General features: G+C 40.6%; 1 protein-coding gene across 5 annotated transcripts in view; it reads left to right on the top strand.

Annotated features, from left to right (window-relative positions):
* Window positions 1-10286: 10286 nt before the first annotated feature.
* mtss1lb (MTSS I-BAR domain containing 2b) overlaps window positions 10287-24548 on the top strand; it is a 62664-nt gene continuing 48402 nt past the window's right edge. For 2 of the 5 annotated variants that reach the window (XM_046397436.1, XM_046397264.1), the window contains exon 1: window positions 10287-10910. In XM_046397436.1, coding sequence (XP_046253392.1) covers window positions 10824-10910 — 87 coding nt within the window. In that variant the 5' untranslated portion in view covers window positions 10287-10823. The remainder of the gene's footprint in view (window positions 10911-24548) is intronic. The other 3 variants (XM_046397351.1, XM_046397523.1, XM_046397609.1) reach the window with 3 other exon arrangements.

Genomic DNA, 24548 nt, shown 5'->3' with positions numbered 1-24548 from the left:
AAAATATAATGAAAGTGAAATATTAATGAGAAGATCCTCTCTTCTGTCTGGGCAGCTAGCACTAGCACACTAGCAAAGTGATATCCAGTCAGCTGATAATATGAGAGCAGGAAGATTTCCTTCTTTAGCTTGTCCTGAAACTGGCTAGAATATGGGATTGACAATAAAGCTTTATTCATTCAAGTTTGGACCACTGTAACAAACTGCAGTTAACTGCATGAAACCAAACTACTGCTTGGATGGATCTTTGTATACTGACATTGTTGTGCGAGACAAATGTTTTATTACACATTTCGTCCTTGTATTTTTGACTCTGAAGAATCACTGAATCTAAAGCAAGCCTAATACAAGGTTATGTATCATTTGAGCCAGGAACGGCAAGATCATGATGTCATGGGAAAGTCATATTTAGGCTACTGAATGAACTTGATAAATCAATAAACATAACATAATTATGGCAATTAGACAAAAATACATATCCATAGTAATTTTACAAAATAAGACACAGATCACTTTTGTACTGAATCTTATATATAAATATATGTTTTGCAGAATATGTACAAATTGGAAGTAATGTCTATGAACCCATGATTGCGGAATGTATCAAAAACACAGACCATCTCTTTAGAAAGCGGCCCAGATGGGCATCATGATGAGTCACTTCACAATTATTTATTTTGAGAAATTCCAACACCCAGGACATTTAACTACAGCTGTTTGCAATCAAACATGATCAGTTTTTTTCTTTTAATTCAGAGTACAAATGCTACACAGTTAAGTAAGCTTGATTTTTGTTGGGTTTCAGGAGGAGGACAATAGGTGATTTTTTTTGATGGTAGTCTATCATGCTTTTTCTGCCCTACCTGTAGCTGAAGGAAATCTGTATCAAGTGGCACAATAAAAATACATTCACAGTGTAACAGAGGGTTTGTTTGAGGGTTGTGCACAGTATCTTAGCTTCTGGACAGAGACCACCGGTGTTGTATCTGTAATCTGCGGGAGCCACTCTTCCATTTTAGGGGTCACAGCCCCCAGTGTCTGGATCTGTAAGTCCGACAGGATCTCAACGTTTTCATTCTCAACCACCTTGGGACATGTCTTCCACTCTGACTTTGGGACTTCCAGCCCATACCAGTGCAGATGTTCCTGTACACTATGCCAGCCACTTGGTTATGACGTGCCATGTACGCTGTTCCTGCATGCATCTTACACCCTGCTGTTATGTGCTAAACTGTCTCAGGGGCCTCTTTGCACAGCCTGCACCTGGGGTCCTGTCTGGTGTGGTAGACCCCAACCCCTATTGATCTTGTACTGAGTGCCTGCTCTCGTGCTGCCAGGAGGAAATATTGTGAAATATTCTTCCTTGTCCAAGAACTGAACTGAAAGTAGTCCTGAGTTCATTTCCTTTGTTTGTGAATTAAGCACTACAGTCCCAAGAGAAACAGCCCTGAGTAGTCCATGTTACCTTTAATGTCATGAATGCTCTGGATTGCTAGTCCTTGTGCCCATTGGGTACTCTTATGAGGAGAACTAGTTTGACACAATAACTGAACCAAAACGCTGTGTTTAGCTGCCTGCAGCCTCAATGGAAATAAGTCCTCATACATTGTGGCCAAAGTCATTTAAGTTAAAATCTTTGAGACATTTCTTGTGTAGTGTAACTACAATAATGTAAGGTTGATCATTTCTGCTCCTCAATACTTTTTCTCAGTGCTTATGTCATTCAACAGTCAAGGAACATTGTCACCTTCTGTAGCTGTTTCAAAGAGCTTCTCAACAGGCAATCATTTACAACATTGATTGTGAAGAAGCTACAGCCTTTCTAGTCACTTCAGTCTATTGACCATTTGAGCTCATAGTCCAGAGTTTGCAATTAACATTGCAATTAGGAACCTTGAGCATCTTAAAAACAGCACAAGTGAAGCAAACACACACGAAGCGAGCACACGAACAGGACAGGGGCATCACTTCCCAGTAAAGACAAGGACCCAGCAGCATAACTGTACAATATCTAATAATGCACTTAAAGACCACTACTTAAAGAATCAGTAGGAAAAAATATTAATTGTGCCTGCTCTGGTCTGCTGCCCCCCACCCACCCTCAATACTATGGAAAGTTCAGGGACCAACATAGCAAGCACTCATCACAAAGATGTACATGTGAACACATTTGTAATGGTATTGGCTGCTCCTGTAATATGACAGAAGTCAAGATAATATGCCTGCAGAAGCAAAGATCGTGTTATTAGTTCCGGAAATCTAAAACGTGTGAGTAGATTATGGACTTTGGAGATCCCTGAAGAGACTCTTTCTGTAGAGACATATACACCTCAAAATGTTGCAGGGCTCAAATGAGTGCAGAAGCTTCTTTCTGAATAGTTGAACTGATAACTGTTAAACTTTTTTGAAAAGAAGCTGAATGGCCTAACCACTGCCTTGGCCCAAGACTGCATCTGTTCCCACCTGACCGAGCTGGAACATGAACACATTGTTGAGCCAGTAAGAGGAACTGAGACATTATTATCAAAGAACTGTAAACATTCAAATAACGAAACAAATGTGTCTGTGGCCTTCAGCAGCTCATTTAAGATCTCCCTTTTTCTAGGTTATGGATACTTGCCAAAATGTTAGCTAGATCAAGAAAAAACTGTCAGCAAACCACATTAGAGATGACCTGTTAACATAGTGGAACATTTAGCAGGTCTGTGGCTTGAAAAACGTCTTTGACTATATTTCACTGGCCTTACTCCACTGAGTTTGAGGTGTTGTGGATCTGTTTGTGGTTTGAATCATGCAGGTCAACTCTTTCATGCTGACTTGCTCATAATAAAATGACACTTGAAGATGCTGTGGATTAATTGCACTGACACAAAGATTAGAATGCTTTTCTGAAATATCAGCAATTATTTTTATGATAGTTTTCAATATGTGTATGGTTCTGAACAAGTATATTTTTTTGAATAATTGTCCCTAAAGATAATGAGTTGAAGGGCATACATACTGCCTGCAATCTAAAATATTCTTATCTAATTCAGATTTCTTTAAAATGTACTTTTTTTTTTACTTAGCATAAAACTTAAATCCACATCCTTCACATTTCAGCTTTTAACTTCATGTGTTTCCAAACTTAAGCAGGGCTCACTCCAGCTGAGACAATGATGTGCTGCTGAGCTTGGCCAGGCTGTTGTGTGTGTGTTTATATCTGTATATGTGTGTGTTTGCATCAGAGAAATATCGACAATATTTTAATTAGGAATATTCAACTTGTCTCTCTCTCTGTCTTTTAGTGTGAAAGCGATCATTTTCAAATGTTTGCATACATATATGCAGCTGTGTTGCAGATCATGTATTCCAGCCCGTGTGTGTTCTTGTCAGTCTGCTCTGCTTGTGTGTGTTTCTGCAAGCATATTGTAAGTGTGTCTGTTTCTATGTGCGTCTGTGTGCGCAATTCTGCGTGTTGTGACGTACGTGTGTGTGTTTAGTCTGTGAGATGCGTCAGTAACTGGGGCAGAACTGATTGTTGCTGATGGCTGTAGGCAAGCGCAGACCTACATTCTGCTCTGCCATGAGGAGGAGGAGGAGGAGGAGGAGCAGGAGGGGTGCAGTAGGGTAATAAAAATTGGGGTCTCTTCTGTACTCTTCTCCCTCCTTTATCTCCTTTCCACTATGGCATCCTGCCACACTCCTTTTCTTAAGCTTTCCAATCTTTTTTTGCTGCTTTCCCTCTACCCTCCCTACACCTCTTCATTTTGTCTCGGCTGGACTGAGATTGGGGCCATATTTCACATTTGGTGACACTAATCTTGTCCATGTCCGCTTTGAAATTGTGCAGGTTGTGTAGCTCTTCTGTGCTGGGTTGAAGATGTATGTGAAGCAACTACATCTTATAATTTGCAGCTTTTTTGCAGCAACATCCACATTGTAGTCCACCTTGTGCTGCACTGGTTTTTAGTTTCAGGTGACTATCATAGCATCATGTGATGAAGCTCTCTGTCAGTCACTACATATGAGTCCGGACAGACAACATTTTAGCCTATAGTCTGACTTCAAACTCTGCACACTGTTGAAAGGGGGTTACAAAACCACTACTCAAAGAAACTCAAGAAAGAAAGCAAAGCAGTAAGGAGAAATGACACATTCCCATCCTAGATTGTCACAAACCGATGATTAAGATAGTGACTGAGCGGTGATGCAGACACTTCAGCTATGCACAACCATATTTTGATATAATACTAATACTTTTGGAAATATATCCAGACATACAGTGGTTGCAATTGCAGATGTACATATCATAAATGAGTAGATTATTGGCCTTTGAAGCTTTATGTGGTCTCCTGAGTGCCTTTCTACTTTTTGTTTATTTTCAGTTTCTCATATTGAGTTTGTAAGCAGTAATTTACCTCAGTATTTCTAACACTAAATCTAACCAAACCAGAAAAGAATGCTGCCCAACTGATAAGGTGTCAGTTCAGAAAAGACTCATGTGTTGTTCTGGTAGGCAGTCACAATATATTGTTTTGTAATGTGGAAAACTTGTTTGTTCTACCGGTACCACAAAATCAGCACTTGGTTTGCTGCACTCCTTGTAGCTAGTAATGCTTTGGCCACATGACACGACTTTCATAATTGTCAGATAGCTGTTCACTAGACACAACTTTCACTCTTGTAATTGCGAATCTTGAAGTCACTATGGTTTGTGGTTTGATCTTTCACCAGAAGGAATCCCCAATGAGTCTGTCTGGCTTCCAAACTATATTTTGTCAAGGAAAAAAACAACAACAATAAAAAAAAGCATATGTGGTACACAAGAAGCCAGCCAAGAAGTCAAAGATGACAAGGTTACAAGTCAGAAAAGCTGTGTGTGTGTGTGTATGGCTGTATTCTGATGCAATCTATATTATGTTCCCTCATACAAATAGATGCATAATAAGACTGTGTTCAAGAACTACAGAAGATGACAGCTGAGCAGTGTCTGTTCTCATCTGTTTTTTGGTCCAGAATTTTGTGCTACAACTCTGGCTGCTAACACCACCCAGATCTCCTTGTAACCCTACTGTGAGGCAAGAACACTGATATGGGAAAAAAAAAACCCTGAAGTGCATTCAGCCTCAGCTTTTTTCAAATTGCCAGTGTTTTTCAAGTTCAGATTTCATTATCTGTGCATCAATTTACGGTATGGTTAAGGTTAGGGAGAGACTGTGGTTATGGCAAATGCTAAATAGTTAAAATTAGGCAACTAAAACACTTAGTGAAAGATTGTGGCTATGGTAACGAGAAGGCTCTGTGACAGGATGCAAACCCAGGTCTCCTGCAAGAGGGGCATACTTGCTATACATGAACTCAAACTGGACTGAAATACAAACTAAACAAATGAGGCAATGAGGTGCAGGTGGAGAGATGGATGGAGACACGTGGGTGAGGAAAGAAGAGGAGCTGAATGGCTGAAGAAAACACTTGGATTAGAACAGAACTAACAAGGCCAGTGCAGGGCAGGTGTGCGGTGAAGGAAGGAGACTACACCTTCAGAGAGAGACAGAAGTGCACTGGGAAACACAGGGGGAAAAGGAAACACGAGATAACACAAAGGAACAGGCACTGGAGGTAAGCTCCAAATCAACAAGAGGTTAGTATTTTGTGACTGCACTGTGTTCCAGTTTTAACCCGCTCCTGCATCTATAAGTCAGATTATTCACTTTATTTATTGCTTTTTTATTCCATTTATGAAACCAAATTCACAGATATTCAGTAACCAGTCAAGGTGACAAACAAAATTATTAGACGCACAACTATGAGGGATTAATTGAGGTAAAATATCTTCTCATTGTCAAGCTTGCTCTACCTGTATATTGCTGACAAACTATGCTGTAGAAAGAGTCACTCCCAGTTTTAGTTCCTTAATTGAGGAAAACGAAACAGAAATTCATTGTTAACTCTCCAGCAGCAATAAGGAGCTCACCAGACGACAACGATTCAAGTTCACTGTGATGAAAACTGCTCAAATCTACGTTCAGTGTACACCATCAGTTGCTCAAGTTCTGCTGCTTCCTCTCAAAACAAGTGCCCAGTCATCAGATTTTACGGTCAGCTGACATCTGACCCCTGACCCCCACCCAGGGGCACTGGTCTGTGCAGATCCTGCTTTGCTTTGTGTGTGTGTGTGTGTGTGTGTGTGTGTGTGTGTGTATACGTCAGCAGAGACTGGCCCAACGCAGAGCTGCTTTCACTTCAACATTCATGTTATGACATGAATTCTAGAAATAATGTGAGAAACACCAAACCAAACTACATAAGTTACAGAGTTTCCAGTGCTCTCATGGTTTGTTTGAATCAATTTTGTTTTCTAAATGATAAAATAAAAGAGCAAAATGCGTTTTTCATCATTATGATATTAATATGGAGGTGAATGCAGAAGTACAGGTGATGCAGTGTAGAAAAAGTTCAAAACCTCCCAGAATGATGAATATTAATTACATTTTATCCATGATGTAAAGACAATGTAAAGATGATACAATTATCTAAAAACCACTGAATCTGATGTGGTTTTGTGTGAGGCAGCTGCAGTGGATCACAATGACAGAAGGCAGTAGGCTGAAGCTTTCTCTCTGCTGGATGTGACTCAGCCTCTTTTATTAGGTGTCCATCTCTTGAAACAGAACCATTCTCTTTAAACATCACTGCTTCCTACACCGACTCCGTTTAGAATCAGCTTTGTCATCTGTGAATCACAGCAATGTCTGAATCATCGTGCGTTCTACCTCTTTTTAGGGCATGTTCAAATGCCATTTTGAAACCCACTGACTAATCTCCTGCTTTGCACAAGCATTGCAAACACCATAAATATTATTGCATAGGTACCAGTTTCCGCGCTGATGTGATTGGCAGATAATGGGTGCATGGTGCCACTTTCTCAAACGATTTTTGCAAAAGCTGGGCATCCAGGCGACAGCGCTGTCAGCTGATCCTTCACCACACTGCAGTCAGATGGTCCCATGACATCTAAAGGACAATCTGGCTGCAAAGTTTCCAGGACTTTTGTCCGCAGGAATGACTGCAGTTTAGAGATCAGGGGGTACGATGCAGTTTCACGAGGCAGCCTCCAGCTTGACCTCCGGTTGTGAACCTCCAGGACAAGCAGGAGACTCAAAACAATGAGTTTTTTGTTTCACATAATAGTCACGTAAAAGTGAGTTCCAACAAATTATCTCCTGCTAATCTTTGAACAGCTATGACCCCCTCACCCAACTCTCTTATCTGGTCTCTCTGAAGTTCAAAATCTGCATTAGAAAAACTTTCAAATACATACTTTGTGGGCAAAATGATATCCCTACTAGAGTAAACTGCTGACAGATGTCTGAACGTACATTTCTCTTGTGAATGTTTGGACACTACAAGAGCGACAAAAACAAAAAACGGATAAATGGTGGTAGTTTGTTTTTTGGGCAAAAATTGTATATTTGTAGGTTCAGCATGACAGCAGGTGAGAAAACGTAATGGTTTTCATTGGTATGAAGGGAAACAAACTGGACTGTGACTGACTGGCCCTCCAGTAGCTCTGTGTCTCTAAACAGAAACCAGATCCACTGTTAGGAATGCAGTAAAAGCTTGTCAAATTGATTTAACCTGGCTGAAATCTGTCACTGCGCCATACACAGCTGTTAATACACCCACACTGTTTTCACGACTCTTTGAAGTATGTTTACTTTCTGCACTGATCTGATCATTTTCAGGAAGGGCCTCTCGAGAGATGAAGCGATCCAAAAGAGGATTTTGTTGTGGGTGAACACACACTCTCCAGTTTTCTGCCAAGCGAACCATTAAATCTGCTGGGTGTTAAGGTGGTCAGACAGTGTGTGTGTGAAGCAGCTGCACAGGGGAAGGACGAGACAATGTGCGGATTTAAGTACACACATAAACACACAGGACGGGCTGGGTTAAGACAAGAAAAGCACTGGCCATGTGACATCTATGACATCCTTCCTCCTGTCAAGGTCACCACAGAGGGACATCGCTGACACGTGAATACTCACACAAACATGTACACATTTAAAGTGCACACATATTCATATGCAAACACACACACAGGTGATATTCACATGGGCGTGCCCTTGCCTTTATCCATATGTAGAGATATAAGAGAGACACAGGTCTGTCTAAGGATGCAGAAATTCTGGCATGAGCTCAGAGCTGAGCGTGTGTGTGTGTGTGTGTGTGCCTGCTGTCATCAATTCACTGTAGAAACAAGAACTCCTTGACATTTTTTCCCGATCACAGGTCACTCTGAGGGTACTCTTTACACAAAAGGTAATAAATTTCCTGTAGCTTTTTGTTGCTGTTGAACAAATGAATGAAAACCTTGTCATATGTCATAAACACGACTGGATTTTTAAGCTAGTATAGTTCATGACTTCTGGGTTCTTTTAGCTTGGCACAAGTATTAATAAAAACACAACAAAAAAGACACCACATTCTAAAATCATCACGTGATGGAAACATCTTACTGCCTGAAAGTGATACATGAAAAAGATCCCACCGACCACTCTATTGCTGTCTAATTTCCGAGCATTTCTCCTTGGCACGATCCCTCTGTGGTCACAGGAATATTCAGGACACCGTGGCCTTTGACATTTTAACCATCATTCTGGTTGCTCACAGTGTCATGTTACTTAAAAACTCTGTACAGCACATTCTGCATACAGACATAAAACCTGTGCTTTTTACTCCAGGCTTATATAGATACACAAATGTCTATTTACTTTTCTTCCCTCTCTTAGTTTTATACTAATGTCTCAGCAAAACCAAATATTGAGGAAACTACATGTATAAGGTTTAAAGCTTTGTTTATGTCATGGATAGACACTGAAACAGATCCACATTAGACAACAACCCCCCACTGAAAGAATTTCTCCTCATGCAAGAACTGCCTCAGGATGGTTTTACATAACTGTCCACAAGCCCGGTTATATTATCAGTTATGATGAAACTTGTTATGATCACAGTCATTTTAATATATTTACACAAAAATCTGAGTGTATTTTAACATAGTGTTTATATGTATCCACACCTCAGAGTGTCAGTTTAGTTTGGTCAGGTTGCAGATTCTACAACATTTCCAATCTCAAAACAGCTTCTACCAGGATCCCCTGTTTGTATCAGAAGAAATTTGGAATTAGTTAGCTTTCTGATACAAGATAAAGTGAAAACAAGCGACACAAAGCAGACAGCTAGCCTCACAAGAGCTTACAAGTTGCAAGAGGGAGAGCAAGACTCGTGGGCTGCCGTCCTGCCGCTTTAGTTTTGAAGGATAATGAGTAAGCTCTGACAAAAGTCAAGTGATGTTGAGGTTTTAATGATGGCTGATTGAAAAGATAAACTGACAAACTTATGCTGTCAAAATACCCAACCCAGAGTACAAAATATTTAGTTTTACTTGACATGAAATCTGAAAATGTAAAGAACTGCATGCAACCGCATTGCTGTGGCTCTGAGCAGTATATGCTATGTCCTCTATAGATTCTTATAGATAATTTCTGCAACTAAAATGAATATCTGTGCCAAAAATAAATAAGAAATAATGAAAAACTTAATGAATTAATGTACTAAGGAACGGTAAAGACAATGAAAAAAATATATATAAATGTACCTTTCTATGGTTGACCTTTGTGATGTTTTGATTCAAAGGCTGGGGTTGGATAAACCAATGACAACCACTCATTTGACAGCCCGGTCAGGAGCTGAAAGTCTTACTTGCTTGGTCGTCTTGCTCCCTGGTGGGACATACAAAGCTTTGATAGTTTACCTCCACTGAGACCTATCTTGTGCTGCGTGCTGTGCCTCACCCCACGTAGGGGTTTTAGGCTGACCTTGTTTCCTTTTCCCTGATGGAGTCCATCCTATAGTCCAACCTTTGGCATAGGATCCTGGACCATTCTGAAGACAAGTCAGTCTATCATATGAATCTTGAACTCATTTTCAATACAGATAAGCCAAATGAATGTAATTTACGAGAATCAATGTCAGACATTTTTAGATAAAGGTCCTATAATACCACCTCAAATCACTGAGATGTATTTTTTAAAAAAGTTAATTAATTGGGGTCATCAGGACACATTACTACATAAATGCACACACTCCTCTGGTAGCTAAGTGTATTTGACATTTACCTTTACGTTTTTGCTGGTCTAAGGGCGTGTGTGTATGTGTGTGTCTGTCCGTGCGTACGGCCATGTGACAGGCCGTCCAGAAATGTCCAGCCTCCTTTTTGGACTCCCTTGCAATTGCATGGATCGTATTACTGGCTTGCTCTCCAGGCACCGCTGAGCTCACTGCCTCTGCGCCAATCACAGCCTGCCCTTACCTACGCGCACATGCATGCAAGAACTCAGACACAAACCGCGTCACACATGTACGCGGCGATCCATCGCTCCGGTTCTCCGCTGCCTTTTGCATGCGTCCCCAGCGACTCCGCGTAGCGCCGGCTGCGCCAAGATGAGCGGTCATCCCGGTACCATTTAAACGTCTCGTCGCCTTACTGACCCAGAGCCGGAGAGAGTGAGAGAGAGAGAGAGAAAAGAGAGAGAGACCATCTTTCCTCTCTCAGCACATCTTCCTTTCGCTAGGAAGACACCGCAGCAGCCGTTTCTTTCGGCATCTTCCCCCCCTCCTCCTCCCGTTCTTGCTGCATCCCTCCGTTGTTATCGCTCTCCCGGTTTAAAGGAGAAACCGGAGAGTCTGGGCGTGATTTTGTGGAAATACATTTTTATATATTTTTTCCTGCCGGGTGTTGGTAGCGCGCAGTTGGTGCGCGCTTTTGTAAATTTCGGTGAATGGTGGATTTGGCAAACATGGAGACCGTGGAGAAGGAATGCGGGGCCCTCGGGGGTCTATTCCAGGCGATTGTCAACGACATGAAGGTAAATAAAAGCTTGATTTTCCGTTTCAGTGGATTCGTGATTCTGTGAAACGCATGTGCTTTCTCCCTGAGAATAAACACTCAGCCTAATCACACTGGAGCTGGTGTTTTCAAATACATGTTTAAAATGTCTGCACACACACACACACACACACGCCTGTTAATAAGCTGGCGTTGACCGTGGTTTTATTTCACATTAAGATGGAGTGCAGGCCCGTTCACTGACAGTGATGCAGCGGCCCGGTGGGTTGTTGGTGCGAAACCCGCCCCCTCTTTCGTGACAATTGGCTGCGCATGTAAACGTCAATGCATCGGACATGCTTGACGCGATGCTCTGCTCTCTTTCTCCTGCAAAAGCAGGACTCGCTGAACAGTCCACTGTCCTCACGCGGGTTTATCTCTGTGCCTTGTGATGATACGCACATACCTTTGCCGCTGAACAGCCCATAAGATCTGGAACTTCCTTCATCTCGAAGGGTTCACGAAGCAAAATGGCATATTAGAGAGGCCTCGGGTGACTTAGATCTGTGTGCGATGATGGAGCCATATATTAATTAGGCTTACCGCGGTGACACATTCCGTTACACATATGTGGACCCGGATGGATAATTGCTCGAGATGCATCATCATCACGATCACCGCCGTCTTGGGTTTTCCCCCGAGCTACAGCGATGAGAAAAGACACAGACATGAATGCTGCATGTTGAACCTCACTCGATCGTCCTCGCCTTTTTCAGCGGTTACTGTGCGTCTCCATAACAGTGCAGCGTCATTGATTTTCTGTCAGGCTGATCTGGCAGGAAAACATGAAGGCGTGAGAAGCCGTGCAGCCGTCAGACACCCAGTCTCACTGCCTCTTTGCCCTTCCGTCTGTCTGTCTGTCTGTTTTCTCTACCCGCCTGTCTGTCTGTCTGTGTGATCGCTCTTTCTGTCAGTCACTGCTTCTGGAGCTTTGATGGCTCCAGCGTGGCACTAAGAGCCGCTGCTGCTGCTACTGCCAGGGTTTAGCAGTTCAATATCCACCCGTGTTTAAATGCACCGCTTTCATTTAAGTGCTGCGTTGGATGAAAGCGTCCATCAAATGGTTCATGATACAGTCTCTGTCAATATGTCTGCCTGTCAGACGCCCATGCAGCTCTGCATGCCTCCGAGTCTGCCTGTCATTCCGTGATTTCCCTCTCTCTTTGTCTGAATGTTGTTGTTTGTGCATTTCTGCATCATCAGTGGGGATGCAGTACTGTTAACACCGTAGCAATAGTATCTGTAATGTCCATTAGAGATGAAATAGAGATAGGCAAGCTTGTCCTGTATAGCTCTCATCTTGAAAAGATGACCATTCTCCTCTAATCATTTTATTGCCATCTGTATGACACCAAATGGTAGAGGTCATGACCACCCTTGCTTTATGCTTATTGTGCCATGAGGAAGGATTATTGACTTTCCGTTCCTACAGTGAGACATGTGGGAGTAGGAGAAAGGGATAAACAAGTATGATCCTCGATATCAAATTAATATTGCATGATGCATGGATCAAAGAATATTTCCAAAAGTTAAAATAGAAAGAAATAATATAGATACTGCAAATTATGGTGCATGGTGAAATGACAATATTCCAGTGACAAGAGCAAGTTTATAAAAAGGACTAAACTCTAGACTCTACAGTCAACAGTCAACATGAAAGGATGTTCAATTATTCCCTGTATTTTCAAGCCAAAATGCCATAACTACTCCAGTTCCAGCTTCTGGTTGAGGATTTGTTGGTCAGACAAAATGGGCTCTTTTGTGACCCTCACCTCAGGCTCTAGGAAATTGTGAAGGGCTACAGTTAATCAGTTTAACGTGAAATGAACTGATAGAGTTATTGTGCGTCTGTGTGAATCTGTCTGAGCTATAAAATGTCTAAATGAAGTTTAACTGAAGGCGTGCCCAGTAACAAGGGTATCACTCTTACATGGCGTTGATAAAGATATATAGCACTGCTTCTCCTGTGATTGGAAATTAGCACTTCCAGCTACACGGACCATTCATCTGTACTTTGGTAAATGTGGGTGGTATTCTTCTGAGAGCTGTATAATGGGAAATACACACCATGCAAACCATATATCAAGGCAGTTTCTATGGTTCCTGCTAATGGGATATGACAAGATGTTATATTTTGTCAAATACAACCATTTTGAGATGATTACAGACCTGCAGAAATGTTCATCCCTGTGAACAAAACCATCCAGATTGGTTGCATAGCAACATCAGCACCTATGACACAGCATCTCCACTGCTCCTTAATAGAGCAGAGGATGTAGGTATACACTGTGAGGTACACAGATGTATTGTCATGCTGTGAGATGTCAGAGTTGTTTGAGCACAGTAATTGGTTCTTTTTAGCAGTAGCAGCGTTTTACATGGAGACGACAGAAATGCATGGTGTCATATTATAGCTTAAACTAGGCTGTGGTTCCAGCAAACATGTAAGGACTAATATTGCAAAAGCTTCCAGACTGGCACTGATGTTTAAACACAAACACACGTAGTACAAATAAATTTGAGTAATCAATTTTCAAGGAATACCACTTTAAAGGAATCGCAGAACATCCCCTTCTGTTACACTGTCTCTGCTATCATCTATTATTCATTAGGTTTCTAATGGTCCTCTTGTTTATGATATCCAGCACACTCTGATATATATGGGTCACTACAACCTGGGAAAAAACAAAACAACAACAACAAAAAAAAAAACACTACTGCCCTAGTCTGAAATGGATGGATTCCTAAATGCCCAATCAGACATGGAATGAACATCAGCAGGGGGATGAAAATCAATGAGTCATCAGCCCTCAAACACACTTTGACTCAACAGGAAACAATGTGGTTTTCATCCGTGTTTATAGCTCAACAAAGAAGAAAAAGAAGCCACTTATCTAAAGAAACAAATGGATTAATAGCTTTTCTCCACCGCTTCTCGGAAACAGGCTGTCTTTGGTTATTCAGCAGAAGCCAGACTTGGGCAATCGAATCTCACACTAACTGCGGAGGGGACATCTTTAAAATATCAATGCATACTTTCTGCCCTAACAGTTTCAGGCCACATGAGCCATGCTCAAATACACTATGTATGCTTAAAGATACAATATGTAAGTTTTAGTGGAAACTTTTAGTGACAAATCTTAGTGACTTTAGTGAAAAACATTCTAAAATCAAGCCAAACTCATCAACCGAATTTGAAGAATCAACAGTAATGTCAAAGATGTCTATGCACTGTGTTGCAGAGTTACCTATTTAGCTTACCATACTAACCAGATAGCCCCAGCCTGTCCTGGAGTCGCCAAACTGATATAGTTCAGAGCTTCTGGGTTGGGTGACTGATGCTTGACCTTCCTTTTGGTCCTCTCCTTGTCCCCTAAGTCAGGGTGATCAGAGCCTGTTGATCACCTGATCACCACCCTGTTCTCCACAGACAGGCTGTCTTCACAGTGGGGTAGCTAAGTCTGGTTCTGTTGTCTACTTGCCCCATTCCATTCCCAGCCATTCTGGTGCCGGTCCTCACCAGCACTCCCTGATGGGTTCCTATCACCCCGGACCTTAAAACGTCCTCCTCCCAGCAGTCCAAATCTCCTGTCCTAGCATTGTAAACACCAACACTCCTCAGTGCTGCTACTGCAGCAGAGACTGTGAGTGCATCTCTCTGTGCTTCTTACACAGAAGGCACAACAACTTAACATCATTGATTCTTTAAATCTCCTGCATTCAGAAGTTGATGGTCTTTTTCAGTAATACCACAGACATTTTGTAGCCAGTATGCTGCCCTGTCATCCAAAAGTTTGTTATGAGGTTTCATCTTTACCAGTGGACCTGGATACTGTACTTGGTAGTTCAGGTGCCATGTACGCTCATGAGAAAAGCCAGGCTCGATGCTGCTCAGTGCCAGTGTCAGCAGATTGAATCCATGCTGTTTAGAAAGCACTTTTTCTTCCCCTTTCACCAGCATCTTCCTCTTCCTTCTCCTGCTTTTAACCAGGTCCACCCTTCCTCTTTCTCTCCTCAGCAGATCCTGGAACTAAGTCAAACAATTGTCCCCCATGGGTCTGCTTTATGTGCATGCTATATACACGCTGACCTTGTTGTGTTGCACAGACCTGACAAACAGGAGTTGCAAAGCAGCTTATGGTAAGACAGAGAGATGGTATGATATATTCTCAGTCAATGGTTATCCCTGCAGGCTATGTCTTGTAATTTTCTAGTGAATTACATACACATGCACGCACACACACACACACACACACACACACACACACACACACACAGGTCACAGGTCACAGAGAAGTATGATGAGATGCAGGGGTCATGTTTACGGTCAGCTGGCTACATGGGCCAGCAGTTACTGGGAAACACTTGACAGTCGCAGTAGGGTGAAATAAAGAAGCATATGATTTCCTGCTCCTTGGAGAAACAGAAGAGGAAAGCTTTTAAAGGCTTTTTAGTCTATTTTTCATCTTTTTGTAATTCTGTTCCTCTATCTGCACTATTAGCGCTTGTGCTTGGTCCTAAAATTGCTTCATAAAATATCAGTAGGCGCTTTGAAATGGGATACAGTTAATAGACAGACATAAAATATACTCTGGTTTGTCTCAGGTGTTAAAAACTGCAACATCAATGTTCTTGTTGCCCTTTAATACATTCTTGCAACAAAAATAACTACTGAGAGAAGTGGACTAAAATAACACTGGTGCATTTGATCTCACAGTGATGATGATAATTTTCCTTATTATCTTAGGCCTTCTTATTTTTGTCTTGTGTGCAAATATTGATGTTTAACATTTACATTAGACAGACTTTCCTGAGGAGCTTCGGTGATGTTTTAGTAGAAAAAGAAAAAAGCGGAAAAACCTAAGTGTTTAAACAGTTTACTTGATTTTAAAATTTATTTCAAATAGTGCTGAAATGTTTTGTTGTCTAGACTGAAAGAAATGATACCCAGGTATCATACCCATTTAGTAATATCCTCAAACATTTGCTGTTTCATTCTGCTCCAGTGTGAAGATTTGCTGCATTTTTTGTTGATCAGAATAATCAACAATAACTTTAAAATACTTAAAATACTTACTATATTAGAAAGAAAGGGAATAAAAAAAGAAATCAAAAAATCATGTAAAAATGCATACATACAAACACATCCCTGGATATCCATATATTGTATATATGTATATACATGTAGATGTAATGAATTTGCAGTACAGAAACATAGAAACACTGTCACCATTACATAGTTTGTTCCATAGACATCAGCGACAAGTTGATTTTTCAGCTGTAGAAAGTCCCACTGCTGTCTGTCAGGCTATAATTTACAAACTACGTTACTGCAGATGCACGTGTACACAAATCTTTTGTACAGGAGTTTATACTGGATAGCGGACTTGTACTGCAGTGATAAGTCATGCTTGACAGTAGCAGAGGTTGCTGGTGGGAATTGAACAGGTGACTCTGCAGCTGTGTCGCTTGCTCCTCAATCATTCAGCTACCATGGTGCTCCACAGTTACAGTTAAGGTTTCTTTGAGCTTTCTGCATATACTTAAAAATAGACGTGGATATGGACAGTAGATGTGCATATGGTTTTTACTGCTTCAGATGTCTGCACAGGCAGATGTGTTTGCACATGTGCAGTCGACATGTGCAGGCGTACGGTCTGTCTTGAATTTTGTGGTGCATATAGATGATCCATATGGACCTTCACAGACAGGGGCAGTGCATGAAATTTATGTCAATCTGACAATGACAATAGAGTCTGCCCATCAGGTGTGTCTCTGCCTGTTTGTGTTTACCCTCTCAAACACTGTCAGTCTGGCTGGCATTGTCATTGCATAAGGACTGCAACCAGTGATTATTTATGATATCATTTAACATAATGTTTATTTTATCAGCAAATTGACTGATAGTTCAGTTTACAAAATGTCAGTGAACAACGCAAACTACAGCATCCTGAAGCCCAATGTGACATCGTGTCTTTTTTGTTTGAACTGTTCAAAGCCTTAAGTAAAGGCCAAACTATTATTGAAGGTTAAGAAATCCAGCAATTGTTCATATTCGAGAAACCAGAGACTGAGAATTTTGGGGGTTTTTGCTTAGAGTATTACATTAAATCACTTAGGAATTGTTATTATTGCTCATTAGGTGGATCGAGTAACAGATCAGTCACCAGTCATTTCAGTTCTACATCGCATGGCCGTCTTAAGGTCTTTCTTGATTTCATTCCTCCAAAACGTTAAACTACCACCATACCTCATATAATAGGTATGAAGCAATTAATGGTGCCTGTTTATTATGTATTATTGAGGTTTCAAGCCTGTTAAGCACAGTTTGGTGAGTTGTCAAATGCTTTTCACACTATCAACAAAACTAAGCCATTGCACACTCACCCTGGTTCACTGTGGAATTTTCAGTTAGACTGTTGAAAGAAATTGTTAATTTATATTTACAACATGTAATTTTCAACATGTAATTTACAAAACTTGTTGAAAATGAGACTCAGTATTCACTGTGTGATGCACTGATAGTCTCTTGTTATCAATTAATTTTAAAAATACTGAATTTGTACTTTTCCAGTGGAGTTCCATGGAAACTGGAAGGCTTGCCTGCCTCCTCATTAAAGTAGTAAACAAGAACAAGAACAACATCCACAAACCAGGAGAACTGGAATTAAACTGGACGGTATTCCCACAGACGGTGCCCAGTGTTATCCAGCCTTTTAAAAAGCCTGTGACAATTAGGCCCGATGACTCTGGGCCATGCTGCAGAACTGAAGATTCTCTGGAAGCATATCATTAGTCCAGTCTATGGTGGGTTTGTGTCTGTGTGGTCTGGGGGACTTCCCACCACAGTGCTGTTGTTTGAAACAGAGGCCAAGATGCGTGTCAGTAGAAAGAAGGCGGAAAACAATCAAACATCCTCGTGACTCCTGTATGTCCATCAGTCAGCTATTGAGTTCAGTTCAATCTCAACATCAGTATTTTATTGCAATAAGTGAAACATTCACTGAAAATGACGAGAGAGTGCCAGTCTGCTTCCAGTGTCTTTTTTTTGTAGCAGACATTTGGGCTTGTCACAGTAGGAAAAGCACAGGTATGACTAATGATATTAATGATGGTCTGCTCAGCTTCAATGCCTCAGTAAGCCATGACAGTCAGCCAGTCCAACATTCTTTTTGTTTGAGCTTTTCCTACTGTATGCTCGCTAAAACCTAGCTTAAATCACTTGCTAACAGGCACAAGTTCTGAGTGTACTGTGTATCTGTGTATAGCAATCAATGGGCCTGGATGGTATGGCAAAAATAATAAAACAATAAAAATAAGAATGAATATTCTATATCAATATCAATATTTATCATGATATGTAATTTGCTGCCATTTTGTACATTGATAATGACTGAATGACTGATAATGACTGAATGACGAAAACAGCGGGTTCATAAGTTAAGCTATAGAACATGGTTTAATATAAAAATGGCATAATGTAAACACTTAACTGTGCAAAGACACTTCAGCACCCTTAAGAATACAAGCTAACTTGCCTTGACACTTTAAAATAATGGTGTGGCTGGGATGGTCTCAATACTGCCTGTTTGAGCAATTTGTGATGTTACTCTTGCAGAGCTCCGTTATATAAACCAGGCTAGTATGTGTAACACTTTATGGGATCATTTTTTTATGTGATAGTTTTCATTTGCAATGGTCTGCTAAATTTGATATTATCATATTTAACCAAATTAAAATTTTATGCGAACGTCTTCCCCAGCTGTTCATCAACAGTCAGTGAAATTGATTTATTACTGTCAGGCTGTGCTCCTGCTAGAATGCTGTGGTTTTGGGTCTATTTTTCAAGTCGCAGTAGAAGCAGTGAGTTGATGGCAGTTTTTTTGTGTGTGTCTTGCAGCTTAAGAGAAACTACCCTCATTCACATGCATGGTTTTGTTTTTAAATTATTCTGATTATTTTGACCTTGAAACTTTTTCATTACAAAAATAACTATGTAAGAACATTTAGTTCAGTTGGAAAGGTGCCGACGTGGCAGCTGAATCACAGGACGAGTAAAGGAGCGCTCCCTCGTTAGAGCTCGTTAAAATCTCTGAGGTCGTTAAGGCCCCGGGGCTCGTTAGAAATGCCGGTAGGGATGAATGGGGAGGACTGGCCATGGGAGGCGTGGAGGCTGCTGGGAGCCAGCCAAGACAGCCTCTCTCACTGAACCCTTTGTCAGACCTGTCAAAGCCTTCTCATCACACTCAGCTGTTCACTGTAAAACACACTGATCATTATGAACAGGCCAGAGACAGAGAATAACAATGAATGTGGAAAATCAATATTCTCTTGTGACAGAATAAACAGAAGGTTCTCTTCATACTCTAGATCACATTTTATTTTTTAGAAAGATATGTTTCTTTTGGATTTAACTCTGTGTGCTCTCGTGCAAGGGGAGGGGCTTGCATGGTTACGGTATCAGACTACAGACTGAGCAGGAGCTAATTTATTTTTGTATGAAAAGAAATGCTAATTTTCATCTTCCATACCAGGAGCTTCAGAGCTGACTAGAAAGGTACAACTGTGGAGAAAGAGAAGCCAAATTAGAATTCAGCATCTGCAGACAGCCATAAAGAAACTCCACCCCTCCTCTCCATCATCGCTGACAGCCTCTGCATCTCACGGCATACTGTAGTGCTACGCAGCCCTGACTGGCTTCCTGTCATGTCATGTGTTTTAAATAGCTTCACATTAGAACATCTTTCAGTGCATTGCACATTGGCTGAGGAAAACTCAACATAAAAAAAAAAAAATATTCACACTCAAAAAAGGTGTGCTGTTTTTACCCAGTTTACCCACCAGACAGAGAACCCAATTTGTTAAACAGTTTTCTGTGGGTTTGACTCCACTAGCAGCTGCATTTGGGTTGGATGATTTGGCCACAAAAATGATGTCACAGTCTATTTTAGTCACAGTCGTGTTCCACATGAATTGGTATCTTTAGACTTGAAATAGCATTTGAATTTCTCCAGTTCCACTATGAAAACACAATATTGCATTAAAGATGAAGTAGTGGAGCCACATGAAGTAATTTGTCCAATCAGAATAGCAGTCTAAGTGGCCACATCACTCTGTTGGTATGTTCACATAGCATGGATCTGCTAGTTATTATGTGGATTAGATTGGAAACAGAAATAAGAGAACCCTTAATGCCATGGTCTCTATGATTTACCTGAAAATTAGATTGTGGACGCCACAATATCTGAAATCATTAGCTCATCCACTCCCACATTGCACATAGTCCTTTGACCCATTGGTAATATAGAAATATTCTTAAATGTAGCTTTACTGTTTCTTTCCCTTGATTTGAATTCTTCCTGTTATGAAACTGTAATATTCCTGTCCACAACACAGGCTAATTCTGGAGGTCAACAGCACGATTATGAAAACCACAAGTTGTTGCAACCACTTTTATGAGGTGTATTTCCACATATGTTTTTAACTTTAAACCAAATGTTTGTGTTTAGATTTTACATGAGATACAGCCAGTCTCATCTGTAAGAGTTTCGTCAAGATTAGCCATCAAAGTCAAGTTCCTCTCCTGCATATCTCTGAATACCTTCGAGTGCTCAGGGTCACTGTAACAGTTGCTGTCATTTACATTGTGAGCTGATAGATGAACCTTCAACGTGGATCAACAGCTTTCTCACACGATTGTTACAGTGCAGATAATAGTGACTTTCAACCCAGCAACGGGGAGGAGAAAAACAGCAAAGTAACATTTTTATGTCTTTAAGAGCCTTTATGATTTATGGCAGGTGTGAATGTACCAGCCAATGAAATGGCTGTAGTTAGCCCCATGTCAGTCTTAGTGTGTCTTCTGTTCTGTGCTGTTCTTTCTACATTTTGTTATTCTTGCCTTGATATTTGTATTTATGTATGAAGTACTGCTTTGACCTGAGAACTATAAATTAGTTTTCACGGTTTGCACTATTCAGGCAGTGAAAATGGTAATGCAGTCTGCGAAAGAGTTAACAGGTGAGAAAAAGTTAACAAAAGTCTGTGTTACAAACTGGAGGCATGGAGTTTGAAATTTGCGAAGCAGTATATCGTCGCTGCCCGTGAACAAAACGTGTCTCCAAAATTCGTTTTTTCCAGGAGCATTTTATTCACTATGCGCTCCAATGATGTGCGGTTATTTACGATCCTCCAGTCTCATTTTTATGTCCCACCAAACTTGATTGCAGGCTATTCTACATCTCCACTTAACACCTTATGCTAACAAAAGCTTTTGGTTCGCACTTTATATTGAAATCAAGATAAATCATGGGTAAATAGTAATCTGATATTGACGTGCACACATCAGTTTGACTGATGGTCGTATAAATACCCAACACATCAGTTGCTAGGGAGGAATGTGGACATGATCTACAATGTAAATTGTCAAAAACTTAAAAAAATGGAGATACGTTTTTTTCATCGGACAGCGACGATATGTACCCAGTGTATGTGACCTTGATCATCTCTTGATTAGATTACAATACTCAGAGGTCAAAGGTGATTGTGACCTTACAAACACATGAATTCATGCACTAATTATGACAAAATCTTACACAGATGTGTAATAGGATAAAATGTGATGACATTTTAAACGCAGAGGGTCAAAGGTCAACTTCACTGTGACATCATGACATTTTCTGGCCATTATTCAACACCATACCTGAGAAATAGGCAGATTGTGATATTTCACATCCTTTATCCTTTATTTGTCCCACAGTGGGGTAATTTGTACACTTGGTCAGGTACTGAATTGGTGACACTAATTTTTCATGTCTGCCTTGAAACTGCAAATGTAGAGATTTTCTATGCTGCTCATTGGCTGATCTTGAGCTTCAGCTGGTCGGTTTAGCAACCCCTGCATCAATCCTCTGTACTCCTCTGTGAAAATAATCTCTCAATGAAGAAAGCATGCTTATCAATATAAATTATTCTCTGGAATCAGATGTGTCAATATAAGGGTAACTAATATATGAGTAATATATGACTAATATCTGCAACTTGAATGGTGTGCCGATGCATCGAGCCAAGAGGTAGTAATTTTAGTTTCAGTTCGATTTGTGTCCAATCAAATGGAAGTGCTATGCTAAATCAGTGGAGTACTTTTTTCCCTAAACTACTTTTCTAAGCTGCAGTCATCATGACAGTTCAGTTTGGACGGGCCAAAGATTATGGAGTCATTTTTGTGTGTTCCTTTTGTTACATACTTTCACATCAACATATGTCATGTTATGTTTTTAGCTATATTGTTACATTTTCATTTTCCCTCAGAGCCTTTCTGGATTTAACCTCTCTGCTCCTTTATCCTCAATGCATTACATAAAAAGTCCACTTAGCCTCTGTTTGTTCAAACACTGAGCTGAATGAGGCTCTGCAGTCACAACATGTCAGGGATTACTGTCAGAAACAGAAGAAAGGCCTCACACTCCTCACTGAAGATAAAAGTTACAAAGTGAAATCAGAATTCTCACCTGGAGGACCTACACTAAGCATGTTAACATTTAACCAGACATGCACACGCGGCACCTTGGCTGCATTTCATGTGGTCCATGTAACATGCAGAGTGATTGGTCCTCGGGGGGAGATGCAAACTTTAACAGCTACACACAGCCTGGGTTCGACTGCCTCGCTTGGCTTGTGAACATCCTCATTCAACATGTATCTTTTCAGCTTCTGTTCAGTGTCAGCTGAGTGCAGAGCGTCACCTCTCCGGACGTCACGCTCTGTCCTCCACCTCCTCCTCCTCCAGCTGCAGACTCATCAGCAGCTCCACCTCTGTTGCAGCTGCTGACTTAGCTCCTTTCTTTTGTTCCATTCTCACACAGTTTATCAGGACTGGCCCATGTGACTTTTGTTCTCACGCTATAACAGACACAACTTGAAATACAGCAAAATACGTGAGATAAGAAGTACTTTTTTTTACTGATTTCTTTAAATACTCAAAAGTACAACGACACACACACAAAAATTCCTCAGAACACACATACATATACAAAACAGCTAATGATCCTATCCTTTCCTCCTTGTCTCTGCTCTGATACAGTAGCGTGAGATGTAACAGCTGATTTTTTTTGTTTGTGTGTGTGTACACTCATGCCTATCCTGGTCTGACATATGACATGACACTCATGATTATTGTTTTACCCAAATGATGGTGCAGGCATCCTATTGGGCAGATGTTTCACTTATAGGGTGTTTCTGATCTCTGGCCGTACAGCGCAGAAACACAACAGCACACAGATGGTTTCCTCTTCCCCCTCATCACTGTGTTTAGATTGGAATTAGCTGCTGTACTTCATCAATTATACAGCGAGGCAGCCTCTGCCTCCTCATCTGTATGCTGATCCTTTTCCTTTTCAAACAAGTTCAAGCTGATGTGCCGGAAGAAGTGTTTTACTCAGCACGGTTGAGGAAGTTATGACTCCATTTATCCTCAAACTGCTTTTTTTAAATTTATCTATTAAGCACAATACACGTACACTTAAGCTGATACCAAACACACGCATGTTACAATTTCTCCGACATTAGTTCATTTGGCAAGTTCTCCAACTAAAACCACAAAATGATAAATGATTCATATGAGCTTTACTTATTTAATTATTTTTTGCCACTTAGTAAGTCAGCACCTAAATCATGCTATCATGCTATTTTGCTAAGATGAGAGAAAAAATGTGTGAAACCAGCGATTGAAAGACTGAAATATTGCTTTATTTTATGCTACTTTCGCCCTTTGCTCTAAATTCTGAAGGGAAAGCCAAAAATTCCTATCAAATGACTGCACTGCTTGTTTTACTTGAAACTTAATTAGCCTAATCTTATATTTCATAAAAGAGTAATAACTGCTTCTGATATGATGGGAGGCATTCATTTTAGCCTCCACAGAAAAACGTTGGGGAACCCCTACTTTAAAACTCCTACTGCCCCTACAGAAAACATAATTATGTGATTTTTGATTTTATTTTTTTTTTTTAATGTTTGATTACAGAGCAACTGATTTTGTAGTTGGGGCGGTCTCATATGTCAGCAGAATATCCTAACAAACACAGATGTATTTTAATAAATTTTGTTGACAGAGAGACCCAAGATTGAGGGAACAAATGATGACACTTTACTGATAACATAACTGTGACACCACATCCCAAATCAAAGATGTTTTTGGGGTCAAGAAATCAACTGGGCTTCAAAACTAAAAGGAATGGTGTCTTTGAGATTAACAGCAAATGAGCACCGTATGAAGCTGGAAAAGATCAGATTTAGTGTCAGCAAAATGTAGTTTACAGGCCCAGCTTCATTTAGCCATCCCATATCAGAATTCCATCCCTGTCTATGTTTTAAGGCAGGTCAGTAAGCTCTACCTGAATTGCTGTATTGATGCAGTTGACAAAAAACAGCACCATTCATTCAGGAACAAGTGCAGACAGATAATACATAGCATTCCTCTTTGTGTGTTATACACCCATTCCCAACCTTGATAAAACTGAGTTTGATCCTCTTTTTGAAAACTCCAGCTGGTCGAGTATGCCTGTGAAGCACTGTGAAATTAGTCCCTTTTGTTTGGGTCTTGCATTTCTCTTTTAAT

The sequence above is a fragment of the Scatophagus argus genome, chromosome 1 (genome assembly GCF_020382885.2).
Source record: "Scatophagus argus isolate fScaArg1 chromosome 1, fScaArg1.pri, whole genome shotgun sequence".
Lineage (NCBI taxonomy): Eukaryota > Metazoa > Chordata > Actinopteri > Scatophagidae > Scatophagus > Scatophagus argus.
The sequence above is the reverse complement of the archived record's forward strand: the minus strand, read 5'-3'. Positions and strand labels throughout refer to the sequence as shown.